A 21,587-nucleotide genomic window follows, 5' to 3' on the forward strand; every position below is an offset into this window, starting at 1 on the left:
TTACCATGCAGATGACGCAACCAAGCTCAGGAGGAGCTCGATGAAGATCTTGACCTTTATGTTGTTTCGTGTTAGTTGATCAGTACTGGAGCCCAGTTGGGGTCGATCGGGGACCTATGTCGCATTTGGGGTTCTTCTTTTATTTTGGTTCCGTAGACGGACCTTGATTGTATCTGGATGATGTAATGCTTTATTCATGTAATTGTGTGAAGTGGCGATTGTAAGCCAACTATGTATCTCTTTCCCTTATGTATTACATGGGTTGTGTGAAGATTACCTCACTTGCGACATTGCTTTCAATGCGGTTATGCCTCTAAGTCGTGCTTCGACACGTAGGAGATATAGCCGCATTGAGGGCGTTACATTCTCCTAGTGCTACCTGTTGGGGAACGTAGCAGAAATTCAAAATTTTCCTACGTGTCACCAAGATCTATCTATGGAGAAACCAGCTACGAGTAGAAGGAGAGTGCATCTACATACCCTTGTAGATCTCTAAGCGGAAGCGTTCAAGTGAACGGGGTTGATGAAGTCGTACTCGTCGTGATTCAAATCACCGATGATCAAGTGCCGAACGTACGGCACCTCCGCGTTCAACACACGTACAGCCCGGTGACGTCTCCCACGCCTTGATCCAGCAAGGAGAGAGGGAGAGGTTGAGGAAGACTCCATCCAACAGCAGCACAACGGCGTGGTGGTGGTGGAGGAGCGTGGCAATCCAGCAGGGCTTCGCCAAGCACCTACGGGAGAGGAGGAGGTGTCACGGGAGGGAGGGAGGCGCCAAGGGCTCAGGTATGGATGCCCTCCCTCCCCTCCACTATATATAGGGGCAAGGGAGAGGGGGGAGGCGCAGCCTTGCCCCTTACTCCAAGAAAGGGGTGCGGCCAAGAGGGGGGGAGGAGTCCATCCTCCCCAAGGCACCTCGGAGGTGCCTTCCCCCTTGAGGACTCTTCCCTCTAGGGTTCCCTAGGCGCATGGGCCTCTTGGGGCTGGTGCCCTTGGCCCATGTAGGCCAAGGCGCACCCCCTACAGCCCATGTGGCCCCCCGGGGCAGGTGGCCCCACCCGGTGGGCCCCCGGGACCCTTCAGGTGGTCCCGGTACAATACCGATGACCCCGAAACTTGTCCCGATGGCCGAAACAGGACTTCCTATATATAAATCTTTACCTCTGGACCATTCCGGAACTCCTCGTGACGTCCGGGATCTCATCCGGGACTCCAAACAACGTTCGGTAACCACATACAAGCTTCCTTTATAACCCTAGCGTCATCGAACCTTAAGTGTGTAGACCCTACGGGTTCGGAAGACATGCAGACATGACCGAGACGTTCTCCGGTCAATAACCAACAGCGGGATCTGGATACCCATGTTGGCTCCCACATGTTCCACGATGATCTCATCGGATGAACCACGATGTCAAGGACTCAATCGATCCCGTATACAATTCCCTTTGTCTAGCGGTATTTTACTTGCCCGAGATTCGATCGTCGGTATACCGATACCTTGTTCAATCTCGTTACCGGCAAGTCACTTTACTCGTTCCGTAACACATCATCCCGTGATCAACTCCTTGGTCACATTGCGCATATGATGATGTCCTACCGAGTGGGCCCAGAGATACCTCTCCGTTTACACGGAGTGACAAATCCCAGTCTCGATCCGCATAAAACAATAGATACTTTCGGAGATACCTGTAGTGCACCTTTATAGTCACCCAGTTACGTTGTGACGTTTGATACACCCAAAGCACTCCTACGGTATCCAGGAGTTACACGATCTCATGGTCAAAGGAAGAGATACTTGACATTGGCAAAGCTCTAGCAAACGAACTACACGATCTTTTGTGCTAGGCTTAGGATTGGGTCTTGTCCATCACATCATTCTCCTAATGATGTGATCCCGTTATCAACGACATCCAATGTCCATAGCCAGGAAACCATGACTATCTGTTGATCACAACGAGCTAGTCAACTAGAGGCTCACTAGGGACATATTGTGGTCTATGTATTCACACGTGTATTACGATTTCCGGATAATACAGTTATAGCATGAATAAAAGACAATTATCATGAACAAGGAAATATAATAATAATACTTTTATTATTGCCTCTAGGGCATATTTCCAACAGTCTCCCACTTGCACTAGAGTCAATAATCTAGTTCACATCGTCATGTGATTAACACTCACAGGTCACATCGCCATGTGACTAATACCCAAGAGTTTACTAGAGTCAGTAGTCTAGTTCACATCACTATGTGATTAACACTCAATGAGTTTTATGTTTGATCATGTTGCTTGTGAGAGAGGTTTTAGTCAACGGGTCTGAACCTTTCAGATCCGTGTGTGCTTTACAAATCTCTATGTCATCTCCTAGATGCAACTACCACGCTCTATTTGGAGCTATTCCAAATAACTGTTCTACTTGGAGCTATTCTAAATTGTTGCTCCATTATATGTATCCGGTCTCTCTACTCAGAGCTATCCGGATAGGTGTTTAGCTTGCATCGACGTAACCTTTACGACGAACTCTTTTACCACCTCCATAACTGAGAAAAATTCCTTAGTCCGCTAGTTACTAAGGATAACTTTGACCGCTGTCCTATGATCCATTTTTGGATCACTCTTGTACCCCTTGACTGACTCATGGCAAGGCACACTTCAGGTGCGGTACACAGCATAGCATACTGTAGAGCCTATGTCTTAAGCATAGGGGACGACCTTCGTCCTTTCTCTCTATTCTGCCGTGGTTGAGCTTTAAGTCTTAACTTCGTACCTTACAACTCAGGCAAGAACTTCTTCTTTGACTGATCCACCTTGAACACCTTCAAGATCATGTCAAGGTATATGCTCATTTTGAAAGTATTATTAAGCATTTTGATCTATCCTTATAGATCTCGATGCTCAATGTTCAAGTAGCTTAATCCAGGTTTTCTATTGAAAAACACCTTTCAAATAACCCTATATGCTTTCTAGAAATTCTACATCATTTCTGATCAACATATACTCATCAGAAATTCTATAGTGCTCCCACTCACTTCTTTGGAAATACAAGTTTTTCATAAACTTTGTACAAACCCAAAATCTTTGATCATCATCAAAGCATACATTCCAACTCCGAGATGCTCACTCTAGTCCTTAGAAGGATTGCTGGAGCTAGCATACCTTTTAGCATCCTTAGGATCGACAAAACCTTTCTGATTGTATTACATACAACCTTTCCTTACGAAACTGGTAAGGAAACTCGTTTTGACATCCATCTGCCAGATTTCATAAATGCAGCTAATGCTAACATGATTCCGACGGACTTAAGCATCGCTACGGATGAGAAAATCTCATCGTAGTCAACTCCTTGAACTTGTGAAAAACTCTTCGCCACAAGTCGAGCTTCATAGACGGTGACATCACCATCCACGTCCGTCTTCTTCTTAAAGATCCATTTATCTCAATGGCTTGCCGATCATCGGGCAAGTCCACCAAAGTCCATGCTTTGTTCTGATACATGGATCCTATCTCGGATTTCATGGTTTCTTAACCATTTCTTGGAATTTGGGCCCACCATCGCTTCTCCATAGCTCGTAGGTTCATTGTTGTCTAGCAACATGACTTTTAAGACAGGATCACCGTACCACTCCGAAGTAGTACGCGTCCTTGTCGTCCTACGAGGTTCGGTAGTGACTTGATCTGAAACTTCATGATCACTATCATAAGCTTCTACTTCAATTGGTGTAGGTGCCATAGGAACAACTTCCTGTGCCCTAATACACACTGGTTGAAGTGATGGTTCAATAACCATATCAAGTCTCCACCATCCTCCCACTCAATTCTTTCGTGAGAAACCTTTCCTCGAGAAAGGACCCGATTCTTAGAAACAATTCATATTGCTTTAGGATCTGAATTAGGAGGTATACCCAACTGTTTTGGGTGTCCTATGAAGATGTACTTTATCTGCTTTGGGTTCGAGCTTAATCCTGAAACTTTTTCACATAAGCGTCACAACCCCAAACCTTTAAGAAACGACAACTTAGGTTTCTCCAAACGGTGTCGTCTCAACGGAATTATGTGGTGCCCTATTTAAAGTGAATGTGGTTGTCTCTAATGCCTAACCCATGAACGATAGTGGTAATTCGATAAGAGACATCATGGTACGCACCATATCCAATAGGGTGCAACTATGATGTTCGGACACACCATCACACTATGGTGTTCCAGGCGGTATCAATTGCGAAACAATTTCCACAATGTCTTAATTGTGTGCCAAAACTCGTAACTCAGATATTCATCTCTATGATCATATCATAGACATTTTATCCTCTTGTCATAATGATCTTCTACTTCACTCTGAAATTATTTGAACCATTCAATAATTCAGACTTGTGTTTCATCAAGTAAATATTCTCAACATCTACTCGAATCATCTGTGAAGTAAGAACATAACGATATTCACTGCATGCCTCAGCACTCATTGGACTGCACACATCAAAATGTGTTACTTCCAACAAGTTGCTATCTTGTTCCATCTTACTGAAAAACGAGGCTTTTCAGTCATCTTGCCCATGTGGTATGATTTGCATATCTCAAGTGATTCAAAATCAAGTGAGTCCAAACGATCCATCTGCATGGAGTTTCTTCATGCGTATACACCAATAGACATGGTTCGCATGTCTCAAACTTTTCTAAAACGAGTGAGTCCAAAGATCCATCAACATGGAGCTTCTTCATGCGTTTTATACCATTATGACTTACATGGCAGTGCCACAAGTAAGTGGTACTATCATTACTATCTTATATCTTTTGGCATGAACATGTGTATCACTACGATCGAGATTCAATAAACCATTTATTTTAGGTGTAAGACCATTAAAGGTATTATTCAAATAAACAGAGTAACCATTATTCTCCTTAAATGAATAACCGTATTGCGATAGACATAATCCAATCATGTCTATGCTCAACGCAAACACCAATCTCGATGGTAGAGGGAGCGTGTGATGCTTGATCATATCAACGTTGGAAACACTTCCAACACATATCGTCATCTCACGTTTAGCTAGTCTCCGTTTATTCCGTAGCTTTTATTTCGAGTTACTAACACTTAGCAACCGAACCGGTATCTAATACCCTGGTGCTACTAGGAGTACTAGTAAAGTACACATCAATACAATGTATATCCAATATACTTTTATCAACCTTGCCAGCCTTCTTATCTACCAAGTATCTAGGGTAATTCTGCTCCAGCGGCTATTCCCCTTATCACAGAAGCACTTAGTCTCGGGTTTGGGTTCAACCTCGGGTTTCTTCACTGGTGCAGCAGCTGATTTGCCGTTTCATGAAGTATCCCTTCTTGCCCTTGCCCTTCTTGAAACTAGTGGTTTCACCAACCATCAGCAATTGATGCTCCTTCTTGATTTCTACTTTCGCGGTGTCAAACATCGCGAATACCTCAAGGATCATCATATCTATCCCTGATATGTTATAGTTCATCACGAAGCTCTAGCAGCTTGGTGGCAATGACTTTGGAGAAACATCACTATCTCATTTGGAAGATCAACTCCCACTCGATTCAAGTGATTGTTGCACTCAGACAATCTGAGCACAAGCTCAACGATTGAGCTTTTCTCCCTTAGTTTGTAGGCTAAGAAAATTGTCGGAGGTCTTATACCTCTTGACGTGGGCACGAGCCTGAAATCCCAATTTCAGCCCTCGAAACATCTCATATGTTCCGCGACGTTTCGAAAACGTCTTTGGTGCCTCTACTTAAACCATTTAACTGAACTATCACGTAGTTATCAAAACGTGTATGTTCGATGTTCGAAACATCCACAAACGACGTTTGGGGTTCAGCACACTGAGCAGTGTATTAAGGACATAAGCTTTCTACTGTTCGCATAATTGCTACTATCAACTTTCAACTATATTTTCTCTAGGAACATATCTAAAACAGTAGAACTAAAGCGCGAGCTACGGCATAATTTGCAAAAGGTCTTTTGACTATGTTCAGGATAATTAAGTTCATCTTATGAACTCCCACTTAGATAGACATCCCTCTAGTCATCTAAGTGATTACATGATCCGAGTCAACTAGGCCGTGTCCGATCATCACGTGAGACGGACTAGTCATCATCGGTGAACATTTTCATGTTGATCGTATCTGCTATACGACTCATGCTCGACCTTTCGGTCTCCGTGTTCCGAGGCCATGTCTGTACATGCTAGGCTCGTCAAGTTAACCCTAAGTGTTTTCGCTGTGTAAAACTGTCTTACACCCGTTGTATGTGAACGTAAGAATCCATCACACCCGATCATCACGTGGTGCTTAGAAGCGACGAACTGTAGCAACGGTGCACAGTTAGGGGAGAACACTTCTTGAAATTTTGTAAGGGATCATCTTATTTACTACCGTCGTTCTAAGCAAACAAGATGCATAAACATGATAAACATCACATGCAATCAAATAGAGTAGTGACATGATATGGCCAATATCATATAGCTCCTTTGATCTTCATCTTCGGGGCTCCATGATCATCTTGTCACCGGCATGACACCATGATCTCCATCATCATGATCTCCATCATCGTGTCTTCATGAAGTTGTCACGCCAACGACTACTTCTACTTCTATGACTAACGCGTTTAGCAATAAAGTAAAGTAGTTTACATGGCGTTCTTCAATGACACGCAGGTCATACAATAAATAAAGACAACTCCTATGGCTCCTGCCGGTTGTCATACTCATCGACATGCAAGTCGTGAATCCTATTACAAGAACATGATCAATCTCATACATCACATATATCATTCATCACATCCTTTTGGCCATATCACATCACATAGCATACCCTGCAAAAACAAGTTAGACGTCCTCTAATTGTTGTTTGCATGTTTTACGTGGCTGCTATGGGTTTCTAGCAAGAACGTTTCTTACCTACGCAAAACCACAACGTGATATGCCAATTGCTATTTACCCTTCATAAGGACCCTTTTCATCGAATCCGTTCCGACTAAAGTAGGAGAGACTGGCACCCGGTAGCCACCTTATGCATCAAGTGCATGTCAATCGGTGGAACCTGTCTCACGTAAGAGTACGTGTAAGGTCGGTCCGGGCCGCTTCATCCCACAATACCATCGAAACAAGATTGGACTAGTAATGGTAAGCATATTGAACAAAATCAACGCCCACAACTACTTTGTGTTCTATTCGTGCAAAGAATCTACGCAATAGACCTAGCTCATGATGCCACTGTTGGGGAACGTAGCAGAAATTCAAAATTTTCCTACGTGTCACCAAGATCTATCTATGGAGAAACCAGCTACGAGTAGAAGGAGAGTGCATCTACATACCCTTGTAGATTGCTAAGCGGAAGCGTTCAAGTGAACGGGGTTGATGAAGTCGTACTCGTCGTGATTCAAATCACCGATGATCAAGTGCCGAACGTACGGCACCTCCACGTTCAACACACGTACAGCCCGGTGATGTCTCCCACGCCTTGATCCATCAAGGAGAGAGGGAGAGGTTGAGGAAGACTCCATCCAACAGTAGCACAACGGCGTGGTGGTGGTGGAGTAGCGTGGCAATCCAGCAGGGCTTCGCCAAGCACCTACGGGAGAGGAGGAGGTGTCACGGGAGGGAGGGAGGCGCCAAGGGCTCAGGTATGGATGCCCTCCCTCCCCTCCACTATATATAGGGGCAAGGGAGAGGGGGGAGGCGCAGCCTTGCCCCTTACTCCAAGAAAGGGGTGCGGCCAAGAGGGGGGGGGAGGAGTCCATCCTCCCCAAGGCACCTCGGAGGTGCCTTCCCCCTTGAGGACTCTTCCCTCTAGGGTTCCCTAGGCGCATGGGCCTCTTGGGGATGGTGCCCTTGGCCCATGTAGGCCAAGGCGCACCCCCTACAGCCCATGTGGCCCCCCGGGGCAGGTGGCCCCACCCGGTGGGCCCCCGGGACCCTTCAGGTGGTCCCGGTACAATACCGATGACCCCGAAACTTGTCCCGATGGCCGAAACAGGACTTCCTATATATAAATCTTTACCTCCGAACCATTCCGGAACTCCTCGTGACATCCGGGATCTCATCCGGGACTCCGAACAACGTTCGGTAACCACATACAAGCTTCCTTTATAACCCTAGCGTCATCGAACCTTAAGTGTGTAGACCCTACGGGTTCGGGAGACATGCAGACATGACCGAGACGTTCTCCGGTCAATAACCAACAGCGGGATCTGGATATCCATGTTGGCTCCCACATGTTCCACGATGATCTCATCGGATGAACCACGATGTCAAGGACTCAATCGATCCCGTATACAATTCCCTTTGTCTAGCGGTATTTTACTTGCCCGAGATTCGATCGTCGGTATACCGATACCTTGTTCAATCTCGTTACCGGCAAGTCACTTTACTCGTTCCGTAACACATCATCCCGTGATCAACTCCTTGGTCACATTGCGCATATGATGATGTCCTACCGAGTGGGCCCAGAGATACCTCTCCGTTTACACGAAGTGACAAATCCCAGTCTCGATCCGCATAAAACAATAGATACTTTCGGAGATACCTGTAGTGCACCTTTATAGTCACCCAGTTACGTTGTGACGTTTGATACACCCAAAGCACTCCTACGGTATCCAGGAGTTACACGATCTCATGGTCAAAGGAAGAGATACTTGACATTGGCAAAGCTCTAGCAAACGAACTACACGATCTTTTGTGCTAGGCTTAGGATTGGGTCTTGTCCATCACATCATTCTCCTAATGATGTGATCCCGTTATCAACGACATCCAATGTCCATAGCCAGGAAACCATGACTATCTGTTGATCACAACGAGCTAGTCAACTAGAGGCTCACTAGGGACATATTGTGGTCTATGTATTCACACGTGTATTACGATTTCCGGATAATACAGTTATAGCATGAATAAAAGACAATTATCATGAACAAGGAAATATAATAATAATACTTTTATTATTGCCTCTAGGGCATATTTCCAACACTACCTTAGCCAATATAGCGTAATGTAAGACACCAAAACATAGGAGCCGGGCAAACCCAACTATTGACCCAAGACATGATTCGGAGTCGATGCATATAATGCTATAAGTTCGGGGTGCCGTACTTGTTAAAGTGTTCAGACTTCTCACACCATGTTGAGGGGTACTGAAGCCCCTGGCGTATTTTGGCCGTACCAAAGTGTACGGGTACAACATGTCGTTAAGGAACATATATAAATATAAAGAAAAAGAGTAATGCAAAAATAGACAAAAGCTATGCATTATTTATTAAAAAGAGCTGCGATCAAAGCAGAATGATACAAATAATGCGATAAACAAAAGGTTGGACTATGTAACATGTCCGCTCCAGGGGCAAGCTGCAGAATAATATGTGAAACAGGTATACTGCTCGTGATAGAGACCACCTGGGAGTTCCATAATACGACGCGACTCGTCTGCTTCCCTGGTTCTTGCATCGTTTGTGCGGCAATTGAACTGCCGAACAGGCCTTCCGAAGAGTGGAGTCCTGAAAGTAAGAGAAAATTAAAAAATCGGCAGCCCCTGGTACAGTTGAAGCCGTGTTTTGGGCGTGCCGTGATGGTGCCCCTCCCCCTGTGCCCATGGTATCTCTAGAGCGTAGTTATGTACGCGAAGTACTGACGTCGCCTTTTTGCGAGGGTTGGGGTTGGGGCCACATTGCTACGCCTGCTCGGATCGTGCCAGACGGTCTTGTTGTAGGTTACTCCGGGCGCGCTTGACGGTGTCCGGTCGTTTAGTGGCCAGACTGGAGAAATGCCTGGAGAGGCTGCTTTGTACTTCCGCTGCAAGGGCCGTCGTGTGCTCCTCCGTTCGGAGGGAGTGTTCGGTGTTTCCATTGACCGTAATTACTCCTCGAGGGCCTGGCATCTTGAGCTTAAGGTATGCGTAATGTGGTACCGCATTGAACTTAGCGAATGCGGTTCGCCCGAGCAGTGCGTGATAACCACTGCGAAATGGGACTATGTCGAAGATTAACTCCTCGCTTCGAAAATTATCCGGAGATTCGAAGACCACTTCAAGTGTGACTGAGCCTGTACAGTTGGCCTCTGCACCTGGTATTACGCCTTTAAAGGTCGTTTTGGTGGGCTTAATCCTCGAGGGATCTATGCCCATTTTCCGCACTGTATCCTGGTAAAGCAGGTTCAGGCTGCTGCCGCCGTCCATAAGGACTCTAGTGAGATGAAATCCGTCAATAATTGGGTCTAGAATCAATGCGGCGAAGCCGCTGTGACGGGTGCTAGTGGGGTGGTCCCTTCGATCAAAGGTGATCGGGCAGGAGGACCATGGGTTGAACTTTGGGGCGACTGGCTCTATCGCGTATATGTCCCTTAACGCGCGCTTCCGCTCCCTCTTGGGGATGTGGGTTGCGTATATCATGTTCACCGTCCGCACTTGTGGGGGAAAACCCTTCTATCCCTTGTTGTTCGACGGCCGGGGCTCCTCATCGTCATCGCTATGCAGCCCCTTGTCTTCATTTTCGGCGTTTAGCTTGCCAACCTGCTTGAACACCCAACAATCCCTGTTGGTGTGATTGGCCGGCTTTTCAGGGGTGTCATGTATCTGGCATAAGCGGTTGAGTATTCGGTCCAAACTGGACGGGCCCCTAGGATTCCTTTTGAATGGCTTTTTCCGTTGACCGGATTTAGAGCCTCTGAATCCGGCATTAACTGCCGTATCATCTACATTGTCGCCGTTAATGCGGCGCTTCTGTTTGTTGCGACGTGACCTGCCACTACTGTCCCTGGTGTCCGAATTACCAGGGTTCTTGGTTATATTGTTGCTACGAGCAAGCCAGCTGTCTTCTCCCGCGCAAAAGCGGGTCATGAGTGTCATGAGTGCTGCCATAGATTTCGGCTTTTCCTGTCCAAGGTGCCGGGCCAGCCACTCGTCACGGATATTGTGCTTGAAGGCTGCTAGGGCCTCGGCGTCCGGACAATCGACTATTTGATTTTTCTTTGTTAGGAACCGTGTCCAGAATTGCCTGGCCGATTCATCTGGCTACTGAATTACGTGACTTAGGTCATCAGCGTCTGGGGGTCGCACATAAGTGCCCTGGAAATTGTCGAGGAATGCGACTTTCAGGTCCTCCCAACAACTGATTGATCCTGTTGACAAGCTGTTAAGACAATGCCGAGCTGGTCCTTTAAGCTTGAGTGGGAGGTATTTGATACCGTGGAAATCATCACCGTGGGAGGTATTTAATCCTCAATCCATACCGCAGGATCTGTTGTGCCATCATATGATTCGGTGTTTACGGGTTTGAAACCCTCGGGGATTTGATGATCCATTATTTCGTCTGTGAAGCAAAGTGGGTGTGCGGCGCCTCTGTACTGGGCTATATCATGACGTAACTCCAACGAGCTTTGTCTACTGTGTTCGGCCCTGCCGAATTTGTGGGCGGCGTGATGGATGCTGTCTCGAGCCGTGGGGCGCCCACGCGATCTGTAGATCGATCTTGTTTGTCTAGCCTTGTCCTCCAACATGTCTCGTAGGTCCGGCGCATAGTCACGTGCCTTGGTACGGGGTGCGGCTTGAGTGGAGGGCCGAGAGGCCTCTCTGTCGCGGCCACGAGGTGGCCGGTCGGATCAAGTGCTTCCTCCTCTAATTGGGGTAGCAACCTGTGCTTTGGGTAGCTCTTGGAGGGGCGTTTGAGTTTATGCTCTTCGGCAGCAAGGACTTTAGTCCATCTGTCGACTAGCAAATCTTGATCAGCTCTAAGATGTTGCTGTTTTTTTAGGCTTCTTGCCGTGGCCATAAGCCTGCATTGAAAATGCTCTTGCTCGACGGGATCCTCTGGCACGACGAATTCGTCGTCGTCGAGGCTTGCCTCATCTTCGGAGGGAGGCATATAATTATCGTCCTCGACCTCTCTATCTGCCGCTCTCTCGTGAGGGCTGGTTTCTCCATCCTCCTGTGCTAAATCTTGCTGGAGGGGGTTTTCTTCGGCGCTTTCCGGAGTATTATTATCTCCCGTGCTGGAATCATCGTGTTTGTTTTGGCGGGATTTTGAGCGGCGCCGCTGACGTCGGCGCTTAGGCTATTTCTTGGAGGGGTCATCCTCCGCTGTTCCATCGCCGTCTCCCTCTTTTGGGGTGTCCACCATGTATATGTCATACGACGAGGTGGCTTTCCAGGGCCTAGTAGGCGCTGGTTCTTCATCGTCTCCTTCATCGACGTCCATACCGTCGATGTCTTCGGAGTCGAAGTCGAGCATGTCGGTTAAGTCATCGACAGTGGCTACAAAGTGGGTGGTGGGTGGGCTTTGAATTTCTTCATCGTCCGAATCCCAACCTTGCTGGCCGTAGTCCGGCCAGGGCTCTCCTGATAAAAAAAGAGACTTCAGTGACTTCAGAATATCGCCAAAAGGCGAGTGCTGAAAGATGTCCGCGGCAGTAAACTCCATGATTGGCGCCCAATCGGATTCGATTGGCCAGGGCGCAGAGGGTTCGGAGCCCGGAAAGGAGTCCGGCTCCTTGGAGTCACGAGTCTCGCGGAGTGCGGGGCTGGTGTTCGGCTCAATCGCCGTTGGGATCGCAGCCCCCGAGGCGGCGTCCAACCGCCCATCCTTGATCGGCGCAGTTGGCTCCGAATTAAGGATCGGAGCCGATGCGGGTGCGGCCTCCAGGGCACTGCTCGGCGATAGAGCTAGATCATGCTCGTCGGGACAGTGCGGTGCGCTCGGCAGTGGCTCGAATTCGTCGAGGATCAAGTCCCCGCGGATGTCAGCCGTGTAGTTTAAACTTCCAAATCTGACCTGACGGCCAGGGACGTAGCTTTCGATCTGCTCCAAGTGGCCAAGTGCATTGGCCCGCAGTGCAAAACCGCCGAAGACGAAGATCTGTCCGGGGAGGAAGGTCTCACGCTGGACTGCATCGCTATCGATGATCGTAGGAGCCATCGAGCCTGACGGCGACGGCACAGAGGAACTCTCAATGAAAGCACCAATGTCGGCGTCAAAACCGGCGGATCTCGGGTAGGGTGTCCCGAACTGTGCGTCTAGGCTCGATGGTAACAGGAGGCAAGGGACACGAAGTTTTACCCAGGTTCGGGCCCTCTCGATGGAGGTAAAACCCTACGTCCTGCTTGATTAATATTGATGATATGGGTAGTACAAGAGTAGATCTACCACGAGATCGAGGAGGCTAAACCCTAGAAGCTAGCCTATGGTATGATCGTTGATGTGTATCTTGTCCTACGGACTAAAACCCTCCGGTTTATATAGACACGGGATAGGGTTAGGATTACATAGAGTCGGTTACAATGGTAGAAGATCTAAATATCCGCATCACCAAGCTTGTCTTCCACGGCAAGGAAAGTCCCTTCCGGACACGGGACGGAGTCTTCAATCTTGTATCTTCATAGTCCAGGAGTCCGACTGAAGGTATAGTTTAGCTATCCGGACACCCCTTAATCCAGGACTCCCTCAGTGGCAAAGAGGGTGCTTTAGCTGGAGGGGAAGGGTGGCTCCTACGCTTTCGTGGAGCCCAGGCAGGGGCCGACGATTGTTTGAGATAAAGAACCAGACAAGTCATCGGATGTGCAAGCCAGCGACGCGCCGACGGTGACCTTCCTGGGACCAAGCAGCGGCGACCTCCCGTGTTCTATTTTCCTTCAATGTTGGCGGTGGACACGGACGCACTGACCACCAACTCGTCGATCTCCACATAGTCGGCTTCTTACCCTGCCGGCAGGACGCGGCTATGCGCGCGTTGACGACTGATGCCGCGGTCGCAGGCATGGGAGGCGCAATATGACATGGCGTCGTCTACAACAACGATGATGCACGTGCCGCTGTGCTCACCCTGTGTGGTACTGGAGCAACTTGCCACTCCTCCACGAGCTGGCTTGCAGCAGCGAGTTGCTGAACTACACGCCGGCTTGGAGGGGCCACTTGCTTCGTCGGGCTAGGCGATGGAGGTGGAGCAGAGAGCTGCCTCGCTCGTATACGGCGGGCTCGATGGGCCACCTAGCCGGTTTTTATGCCGGAGAACTGCTCTTCCTGCTCGTCAGATGCCATCGGAAGGATGAAGAAAATGATGAAAGGAGTAGATGGGGAGCGGCGGAGTGGTGTGATTCTTGCCCGACGTCTGGCCTCCTTTAAATAGCGGATAGACGGGAAGAGCATGCCCGACGTTGTGTTTAATGTCGTCCTGCTCGTGAACAGACGTGCAACCGGAGTAGGTTTCTCGGCTTCCACGCAGGTTTCATGGAGACGTTTGAACGTGACGAGGAGGCGTGTTCCGCCGGGCGTGCAGCGGGCCGCGCCCTCGACTGGCGCACTGTTTTAGTGGTGGAGGCAATGAGAGGTAACGTCCGCTCCGAACCGTCTTCAATGTGGAACGACTGCTCTACAACGTCATGAATGCGGGCAGCTGGCGTCGGGCGGAGGCACGCGGGCGAGGGAGGATGGGTTTGGATGAGCCAGTGTGGTCAAAAGCGGATGTCGGCACTGTCCAGACGCCCAAAAAGTCTTTATATTTATCTTCGGTTTACGAAAGAAAGTATGTCTGAAACCGTCATATCACGCGGACTTTGGTCCAGACGGCTGCGGACATTTGAAGGTTGTTGTTGGAGATGCGATGCGATGCCATTACCATACCAGGTGAGCTTATGGCCATGACCACCACAGCAACCGCGCCTGTCACTCGGACTTTTCCGGCATTTCGTGCGGCACAAAACAAACCTAACGTCACTGCTCACCAGTGGAAATTGTTGCAGTCCAGTGATCTGCTCAACCGCTGCCGCATCGAGCGACCGGTAGTTTTTAGTTTACCGCCAGTCGCAGTCCCGTGCTCATCCTGCTTCCCTAGCCATCCCGTTGAAACCGTCTCGAGATAGACAGAGCGCTGCGGAACTTCATGGCCGATGCATGGAGACGGGCGCGGGCGCGGTAGGTGGCTGCGTGATGCGATCGACGACGACGTAGGGCACCGTGGCTTCCCCTGCCGAAGTCGCCTTCGATTTCCACTAGAGCCGCGCACGAACGAGAGAGTTTTCTCCCCTGCTCTGTCTACTCTACGCCGGATGTACAAGCCGCGCGACCTCGTCGTATCGTAGCAAACGTAGTTTGTTACAACAACTGGCTAGCGTGTCAAAGTGAGGCTTTATACAATGCAAGACGTTTAGATAAAAAAAATAAGCACATATGCCTATTTGTAGAAAATAGACGCTTAATTAGACGCCCTTTCTGTAGAAATAGAAGCTGGTGTTTTAGAAAAACCGGTTTATTTTTTTTAAGCACCTAGCATTGTACAAAGCCTTAATCGATAACAAGCGATAAGATATACTCCTACCATTCGATAATATAATGCGTATAGATATTTTGAAAAGTCAAACTCTACAAACTTTGACCAAGTTTATAAAGAAAATTATTTCTATTTAGAATACCAAATGTATGAAGTATGAGACTACGTCTTATACTGAATCTAATGATATATGTTTCGCATTCTAGATGTAAATATTTTTCTCCTCAAACAAGCTAACTGATAACGAGCGTAGAATCTTTGACAGGTAAGTACGGCCTTCGTTTTGTAGTGCATCAGGCTAGTTATTATTAGTACCTCAATCGGCGATGTTCATTTGTGAAATCTGCTGTAGCAGTGCTTAGCGCAGTATCCTTTTCTAAAAAAGTGTTTAGTGCAGTTTAGTCCCATGTACATTTTTTTCTTGAGCCAATAGTCCCATATAGATGAAGATAATGCTTGAAGAAAAAAATAGAAGTGTTTTTTACGAAACAGATGAAGATAAATAAGGTCTAGTAGTGCAAATGAAAACGAACAACATCTTGCCGGCCTTGGTCTCCCGCCAAGACCTGGTATGTTTTTCTGACTTTGTCCACGAGACGCTGAAGAAGTAGTTGAAAAGGAAGACATCAAGCGTAACCACCTGAGATCATGCACATGTCCAAATCACCTCAAACAAGCTTTAGTCAGCCCATCAAAATCCGCTTTGTAACAGCGGGACAAATGCTTCACCTATCGGCTATCGCCATTGACCAGAGGCATGACTCCCTAGCTTTAGGACTGGGTACACTGCCATTGCCTCGACATTCAACATAACGATCAACGGGCTACATGACCATGCTCACCTCAATGCAAAAGACCACAAGGTCAGGATGAGGAAGGAGTCGAAGAGACTTGTTCCCGCACAATGGCATTTGCGTCTCCAAAACACCATTGCTTTTACACCAACACATAACCTTCATTGGGTTTGTAACATATGTCGCGCGTGGAATCAAACTCTCCTGCCAACCGTCGTCGGAGCAGCGGTCCTAGCTGAGGGGATATACAACGACACTGACAAAGAAGATAAAACACATCACTCTTTCTTGTACCATGAGTACAAGGACAATATGCCACACTTCATCCGTGCCACCGCGCTAGGGGAGGCTGTACGAAACCCTCTCACTTGTTGTTCCCTTGTTTTTTTTATATCAAAGTACTTTTTATTGCAAGGTGTTTATCATATTATCTTTTACAAGAGTATCAACAATCTCTACGGATGAATTTTCCATCCGCACCGCACACACCTTGTTTTTCTTTTGACAATTTGTTGCTCCCTTTGGGTGATTCTACGGTACGCGCCGATGCTACCTCCTCAAGATAATTAATGGGCGGGCCAGTTTAAGAAACTACACACATCACCAGTTTTTTAGTAAAAAATTTCTATCGTTTTTTGGGGTAAAGCAACTCTTTGTTCATCAAAAACCACAAGAAGTGGGATTACATTTGGGTCATGGGGTTCCAGAAACCACACATGATGACCCGGTCCTAACTAAAGGGACAATCTAGCTAACTTATGAGCATCCTCATTGGCTAAACGACTTTTAAAAGAAAAATTACAACTGAAGTTAATTGCTATGTTTTTATCTCCACAATAATGACTCCATGATGACCCCAACTTCCTTTAGCTATATCACTTATCACCTGCTGTGCATCTGATGCTACCTCAAAGTTCTGGAGGCCAAGATCTTCTGCCAACGTGAGGGCTTCGCACAAGCAAGTGTACTAGCATCTTGTAGACCGGGTATGATCAAAGATGAGCTCCCCATATAGTTACCATGATGATCTCGACAAACCTCCACTACCGCTCCTCCCGATTTTGAAACCCCTGCATCAACATGGATTTTAGCAAAATCCTAGGGTGGTGCTCTGGGGCGTGTTCTAGGACCTAGTCGCGCTCCACCAGCTCTACCACCCGCAGGCGGTTCCTTGATTATTTTAAGCTCAGAGATGAAACGGTTTATAAACACATGAGTTGCTCCGAGGCTTTGGAATATGCCTTCATGGATAGCTTGCCTCCTAGCAAACCAGATCGTACAAAGAGTGTCTGCGATTTTCACAAAGTTAGTTTTTCGGGAGCAACTAGTTAACGAGCGCTCCTTCGGGAGCCTCGCAACGATCAACGCCACTTGGCGCGCTCTCAGCCATTCGTCACGTGTCGCGCTCTCGATGCTTCCTTCAGATTTTGTTTTTTTATTATTTTTCCGCACGCGTTTTCGACTTTTTAAACGGTTTTTTCTCCGGGTTTTTTCGACGTTTTGGTTTTCCCCCAGTCTTTCTTAGCTTTTCGATAAATTTTTTTTTAATTTTTTTGCGCGAAAAAAACGCGTTTTCTTTTATTTTCCTTTCATGAAATCACGTTTTTTCTTCCGCGAGAGGCACGGTTATGCTTTAGCGAGAGTCACGGCCGTGCCTTTCGAAAACGAAAAAAACGCGTTTTCTGTTTTTTTTCTTTCGCGAGAGGCACGGTTGTGCTTTTGCGAGAGTCACGACCGTCCCTCTAGGAAAGGGAAAAACAAAACACGTTTTCTGTTTTTTTTCTTTCGCGAGAGTCACGATTTTGCTTCCGCGAGAGGCATGGTTGTGCTTTCGCGAAAGTCATGACCGTGCCTCTAGGAAAGGGATAAAAACGCGTTTTCTGTTTTTTTTCTTTCGCGAGAGTCACGCCGTGCCTCTCGGAAACGGGAAAAAATGCGTTTTCTGTTTTTTTTCCTTCCACGAGAGTCACGGTTTTGCTTTCACGAGAGGCACGGTTGTGATTTCGCGAGAGACACGGGCGTGCCTCTTCCGGAAAGGGAAAAAACCATGCTCCCGGTTCGGTTTTTTCACCCGGTTTTTTTCGTCTGGTTTCTTTTTGTGAAAAAAAGTTCGTCAAAACCTATCAACATGAGATCTAGTTTTAAAGATCTCGACGCGAGGAATCCAATGATGAAAACGGTTCGAGATTTGGACGCACGGTTTAAAAGATAAAACGTTTTGAATAAACGGATCTACGAAAAAGGGAAAACTCCCAGGTTGCGACAAATGGCACGCTGCATATGCGCCACCTGTCGCGACCTAAGAAAATGGAGTGTTCTTTGCAACGAGTACTCCTTAATTAGTGATTTCATAGTTTTTCTATCATCCTTCCTTATTTTCTGCTGGGCTGGGCTGCCAAGGACCAGTTGAGCTCCGCCCTAGTTACCTGGGCCTTTTTATACTGGAGAAAACAATTCTTTAACAAATTCGGGAGATAGTGAAGGCCCAGCAAGCACGAAAATGGGCTCCGAAGAGTCCAACTCGGCCCACGTAGGAAACGATTAACTCCCTAGGGTTTCACAAGATATATATATATATATGCTCAGCCGCCCCTCCCTCCCCTCCCTGCTACCCCCGCTTTCCTCCCCCTCGCGCCGCCGCCGCCGCCGCCACCTCCTCCGCAGTCAGCCCACCGCGAAGCGAGGTCGAATCAGCCATGGCGGACGCCAAGACCACCACGGCGGTCACCCTCCGCACCCGCAAGTTCATGACCAACCGCCTGCTCGCCCGCAAGCAGTTCGTGCTCGAGGTCATCCACCCCGGCCGCGCCAACGTCTCCAAGGTCTGAGATCTCGCCCCCCTCCTCTCGTTCCTTGGTTCCGTTGCATTTCGTCGTCGTTTCTGAAGCGCTCGTGTGCTTGTGCGCAGGCGGAGCTCAAGGAGAGGCTCGCCAAGGTGTACGAGGTCAAGGACCCCAACTGCATCTTCGTGTTCAAGTTCCGCACCCACTTCGGAGGCGGCAAGTCCTCCGGGTTTGGTCTCATCTACGACAACCTCGAGTCCGCCAAGAAGTTCGAGCCCAAGTACCGCCTCATCAGGGTATGGATCGGTTCTCCCTCGTTTCTTCTTCACATTGAGCTTAGTTGTGTCCTCTCGTCTAGATGTGCGCTAGTATTTGTTTGCGCTGTGCTCACCCATGGGTCGAGATGTAGTGATTTGTATTGATCTAACTGAGGCTTCTTAGTCTCGGTGAATTTTATGCTGCTCACTTAGGTTTCTTTTGATTCGAGTTAGAAAGCTAGATTTGCTTCCATTTTGTGTTTTGGAAGTGGCCTGATTAGCAGAAGTTACTGTTTGCTAGATTAAGTGAGTTAGTGGTAGGAAACTATAATTTGGAACGACTCGTTCTGTGGGTGTAGCTGGTTCTACCTTTTGGTTTGTTTGCTCAAACCTCAGTTTGCAGGTTTGAATGCTATTGTCAGGTTAAGTTACCCCCATGTCCTTCCAGGATAAAGTTAACCCTTTCTAATCCATCAGTGTTTGTCAGGTTAAGTCCCAAACCCACCCCATAGCTTGAACGAAATTGGCTGTTAGGTTGAAATGGCGCTAAGAATGGCATATTGTCTTGCAAATTGAGTATACTGATCTTCTATAAGTCATTACCTATCAGTCATGTGTAACTGATGAATATACTGGGGCGATACATAAGCTGTTTAACCAAGGGTTTGTTTGTGCACAAGCCTTGTTGTGGTTACCATGATGGTGCTGCTGGCAAGCTTAATGTGTATCCGACCAAATTATGTGTTTGCCTTGTTAGCAGTTGTAGTCCTCCGAATTGTTGAAGTTTACATTTGGGTGTAGAGATGGTTGAAGTCGCATCCCTACCATTATTGATATGGGGTGTAACTTGTTTCCGTTAGTTTTGTACTTTATGTAGCCCAATTATGTTGTTGATATGAAAAGGTGCTAGTAAAGATGATTTTACAATTGAGTATAAATGTTTGTATACGTCTTTCTTTTAAGGTGTGGTGCTTCTTTGTTTTGCTATTGTGGGTTATGTTGCAGTCACCTTCAGCGAGTCAGAGTTGCACATCATATTAGTTCATTACAATTGGAATTTTGGCTTAGCTTCTAAACTGACCTTCTAAACAGCTTTAATAGTGGAAGACTTTACTTGGATAAATTTCCATGTGACTATTACTAGATTCTTGCTTGCTGCTGTATAGTAGTGCCTAGCTGGCTATATTTACAATTTCATCATATAGTGGTTATTTTCATGCATCTTTTGTGATCTGTACCCAAGCTTGACATTGAACATGTATCTTCCACAGAAGGTGCAACGTGGTGCTCTATAGTATATATTTGTTGTTTTCAATGACATTGTATGGTCCTCTTTCTATGTCTGGAATTGCTAATATCTTTGCATCTTGTCAGAACGGTCTTGCTACAAAGGTGGAGAAGTCACGAAAGCAGATCAAGGAAAGGAAAAACAGGACCAAGAAGATCCGTGGTGTGAAGAAGGTCAGTTTTAATACAGCATTTCTCACATCTAGTTCAAGTTGAACTTGAATATGCTCTCTTTGTTAAACATGTTGACCAAACTATATTTTCTGTTATGTCATTTTTTGCAGACCAAGGCCGGAGATGCGAAGAAGAAGTAAGGGCCTGTCCTTGGTTTAGGACGGTATCCCTGTTGCAATGTTGCTGAGTGCTTAATTATAACTAGAAAAGACTTTATCATTTATGTCATCTCCTGGTATGTTAAGAGGCATTTTGTAGTATCTTATGCTATGATTTTGAGGAACTTGTTATACACCTGGTTGTCGTTGTTCTTGGTTTCGGCTGTTGATCAGTCAAAATTCATTGTGGGTTATTTTCCCCTTGAATGTTTCCATGTTGCGCAATGGAATGATTTCTTACGAGCGATTTCAAGTTCTGTTTAGGTGTCATTGGAGCAACTCTAGCGGATCTCTTTTTTAGTGATTTCAAGTTCTGTTTAGGGGGCATTGGAGCTACTCTAGCATTTCTCTTTTTTTTCTTCCTGGAGTATGTCTGGGTGTACGGTAGCTTTATAGAAGGCAGAATTGAACTTACCATGACACCACACACGCCAAGTCAAAAGAAAGGCACCACCTACAAAACAAGAGCCTATCTAAGCTGAGAAACAATTCTGCCTCTTGATGGAACAAAAATGTGCATCTCGACGTTGGAGACCTCTGAAAAAACTCGTTATAGTTCTTAGCTTGCAATCTCATACTGCCTTTGTCTTAAAATAAGTGTCTCAACTCTAATACAATTTTATACTAAAGGGACCAAGGGAACAACTCTAATACAATTTTTATACTAAAGGGACGAGGGAGTATTAAAAAGGAAAAAAACGACCAAACAGGACCACGACTATTTTTGGAGAAGTCAAACATCACAAACTAAGTAAGTTTGTGGAGAAAATATTTACATGTAGAATGCCAAACATATCATTAGAATCATCATAATATGTAGATTCATAATTCATATATTTGGTATTGTAGATACAAATAGTTCTTTTCA

At 46.8% G+C, this 21,587-nt stretch overlaps 1 protein-coding gene across 1 annotated transcript; it reads left to right on the forward strand.

Moving 5' to 3' along the window:
• The first annotated feature begins 18,629 nt into the window (after positions 1 to 18,629).
• On the forward strand, positions 18,630 to 20,853 carry LOC123147979 (40S ribosomal protein S24-1). Its single transcript, XM_044567315.1, has 4 exons — positions 18,630 to 18,882; positions 18,969 to 19,139; positions 20,475 to 20,561; positions 20,672 to 20,853. The coding sequence occupies exons 1-4, from the start codon at positions 18,757 to 18,759 to the stop codon at positions 20,699 to 20,701; spliced, it is 414 nt and encodes a 137-aa protein (XP_044423250.1). The 5' UTR covers positions 18,630 to 18,756; the 3' UTR covers positions 20,702 to 20,853.
• Positions 20,854 to 21,587: the final 734 nt, after the last annotated feature.

The sequence above is a fragment of the Triticum aestivum genome, chromosome 7A (genome assembly GCF_018294505.1).
Source record: "Triticum aestivum cultivar Chinese Spring chromosome 7A, IWGSC CS RefSeq v2.1, whole genome shotgun sequence".
Classification (NCBI taxonomy): Eukaryota; Viridiplantae; Streptophyta; class Magnoliopsida; order Poales; family Poaceae; genus Triticum; species Triticum aestivum.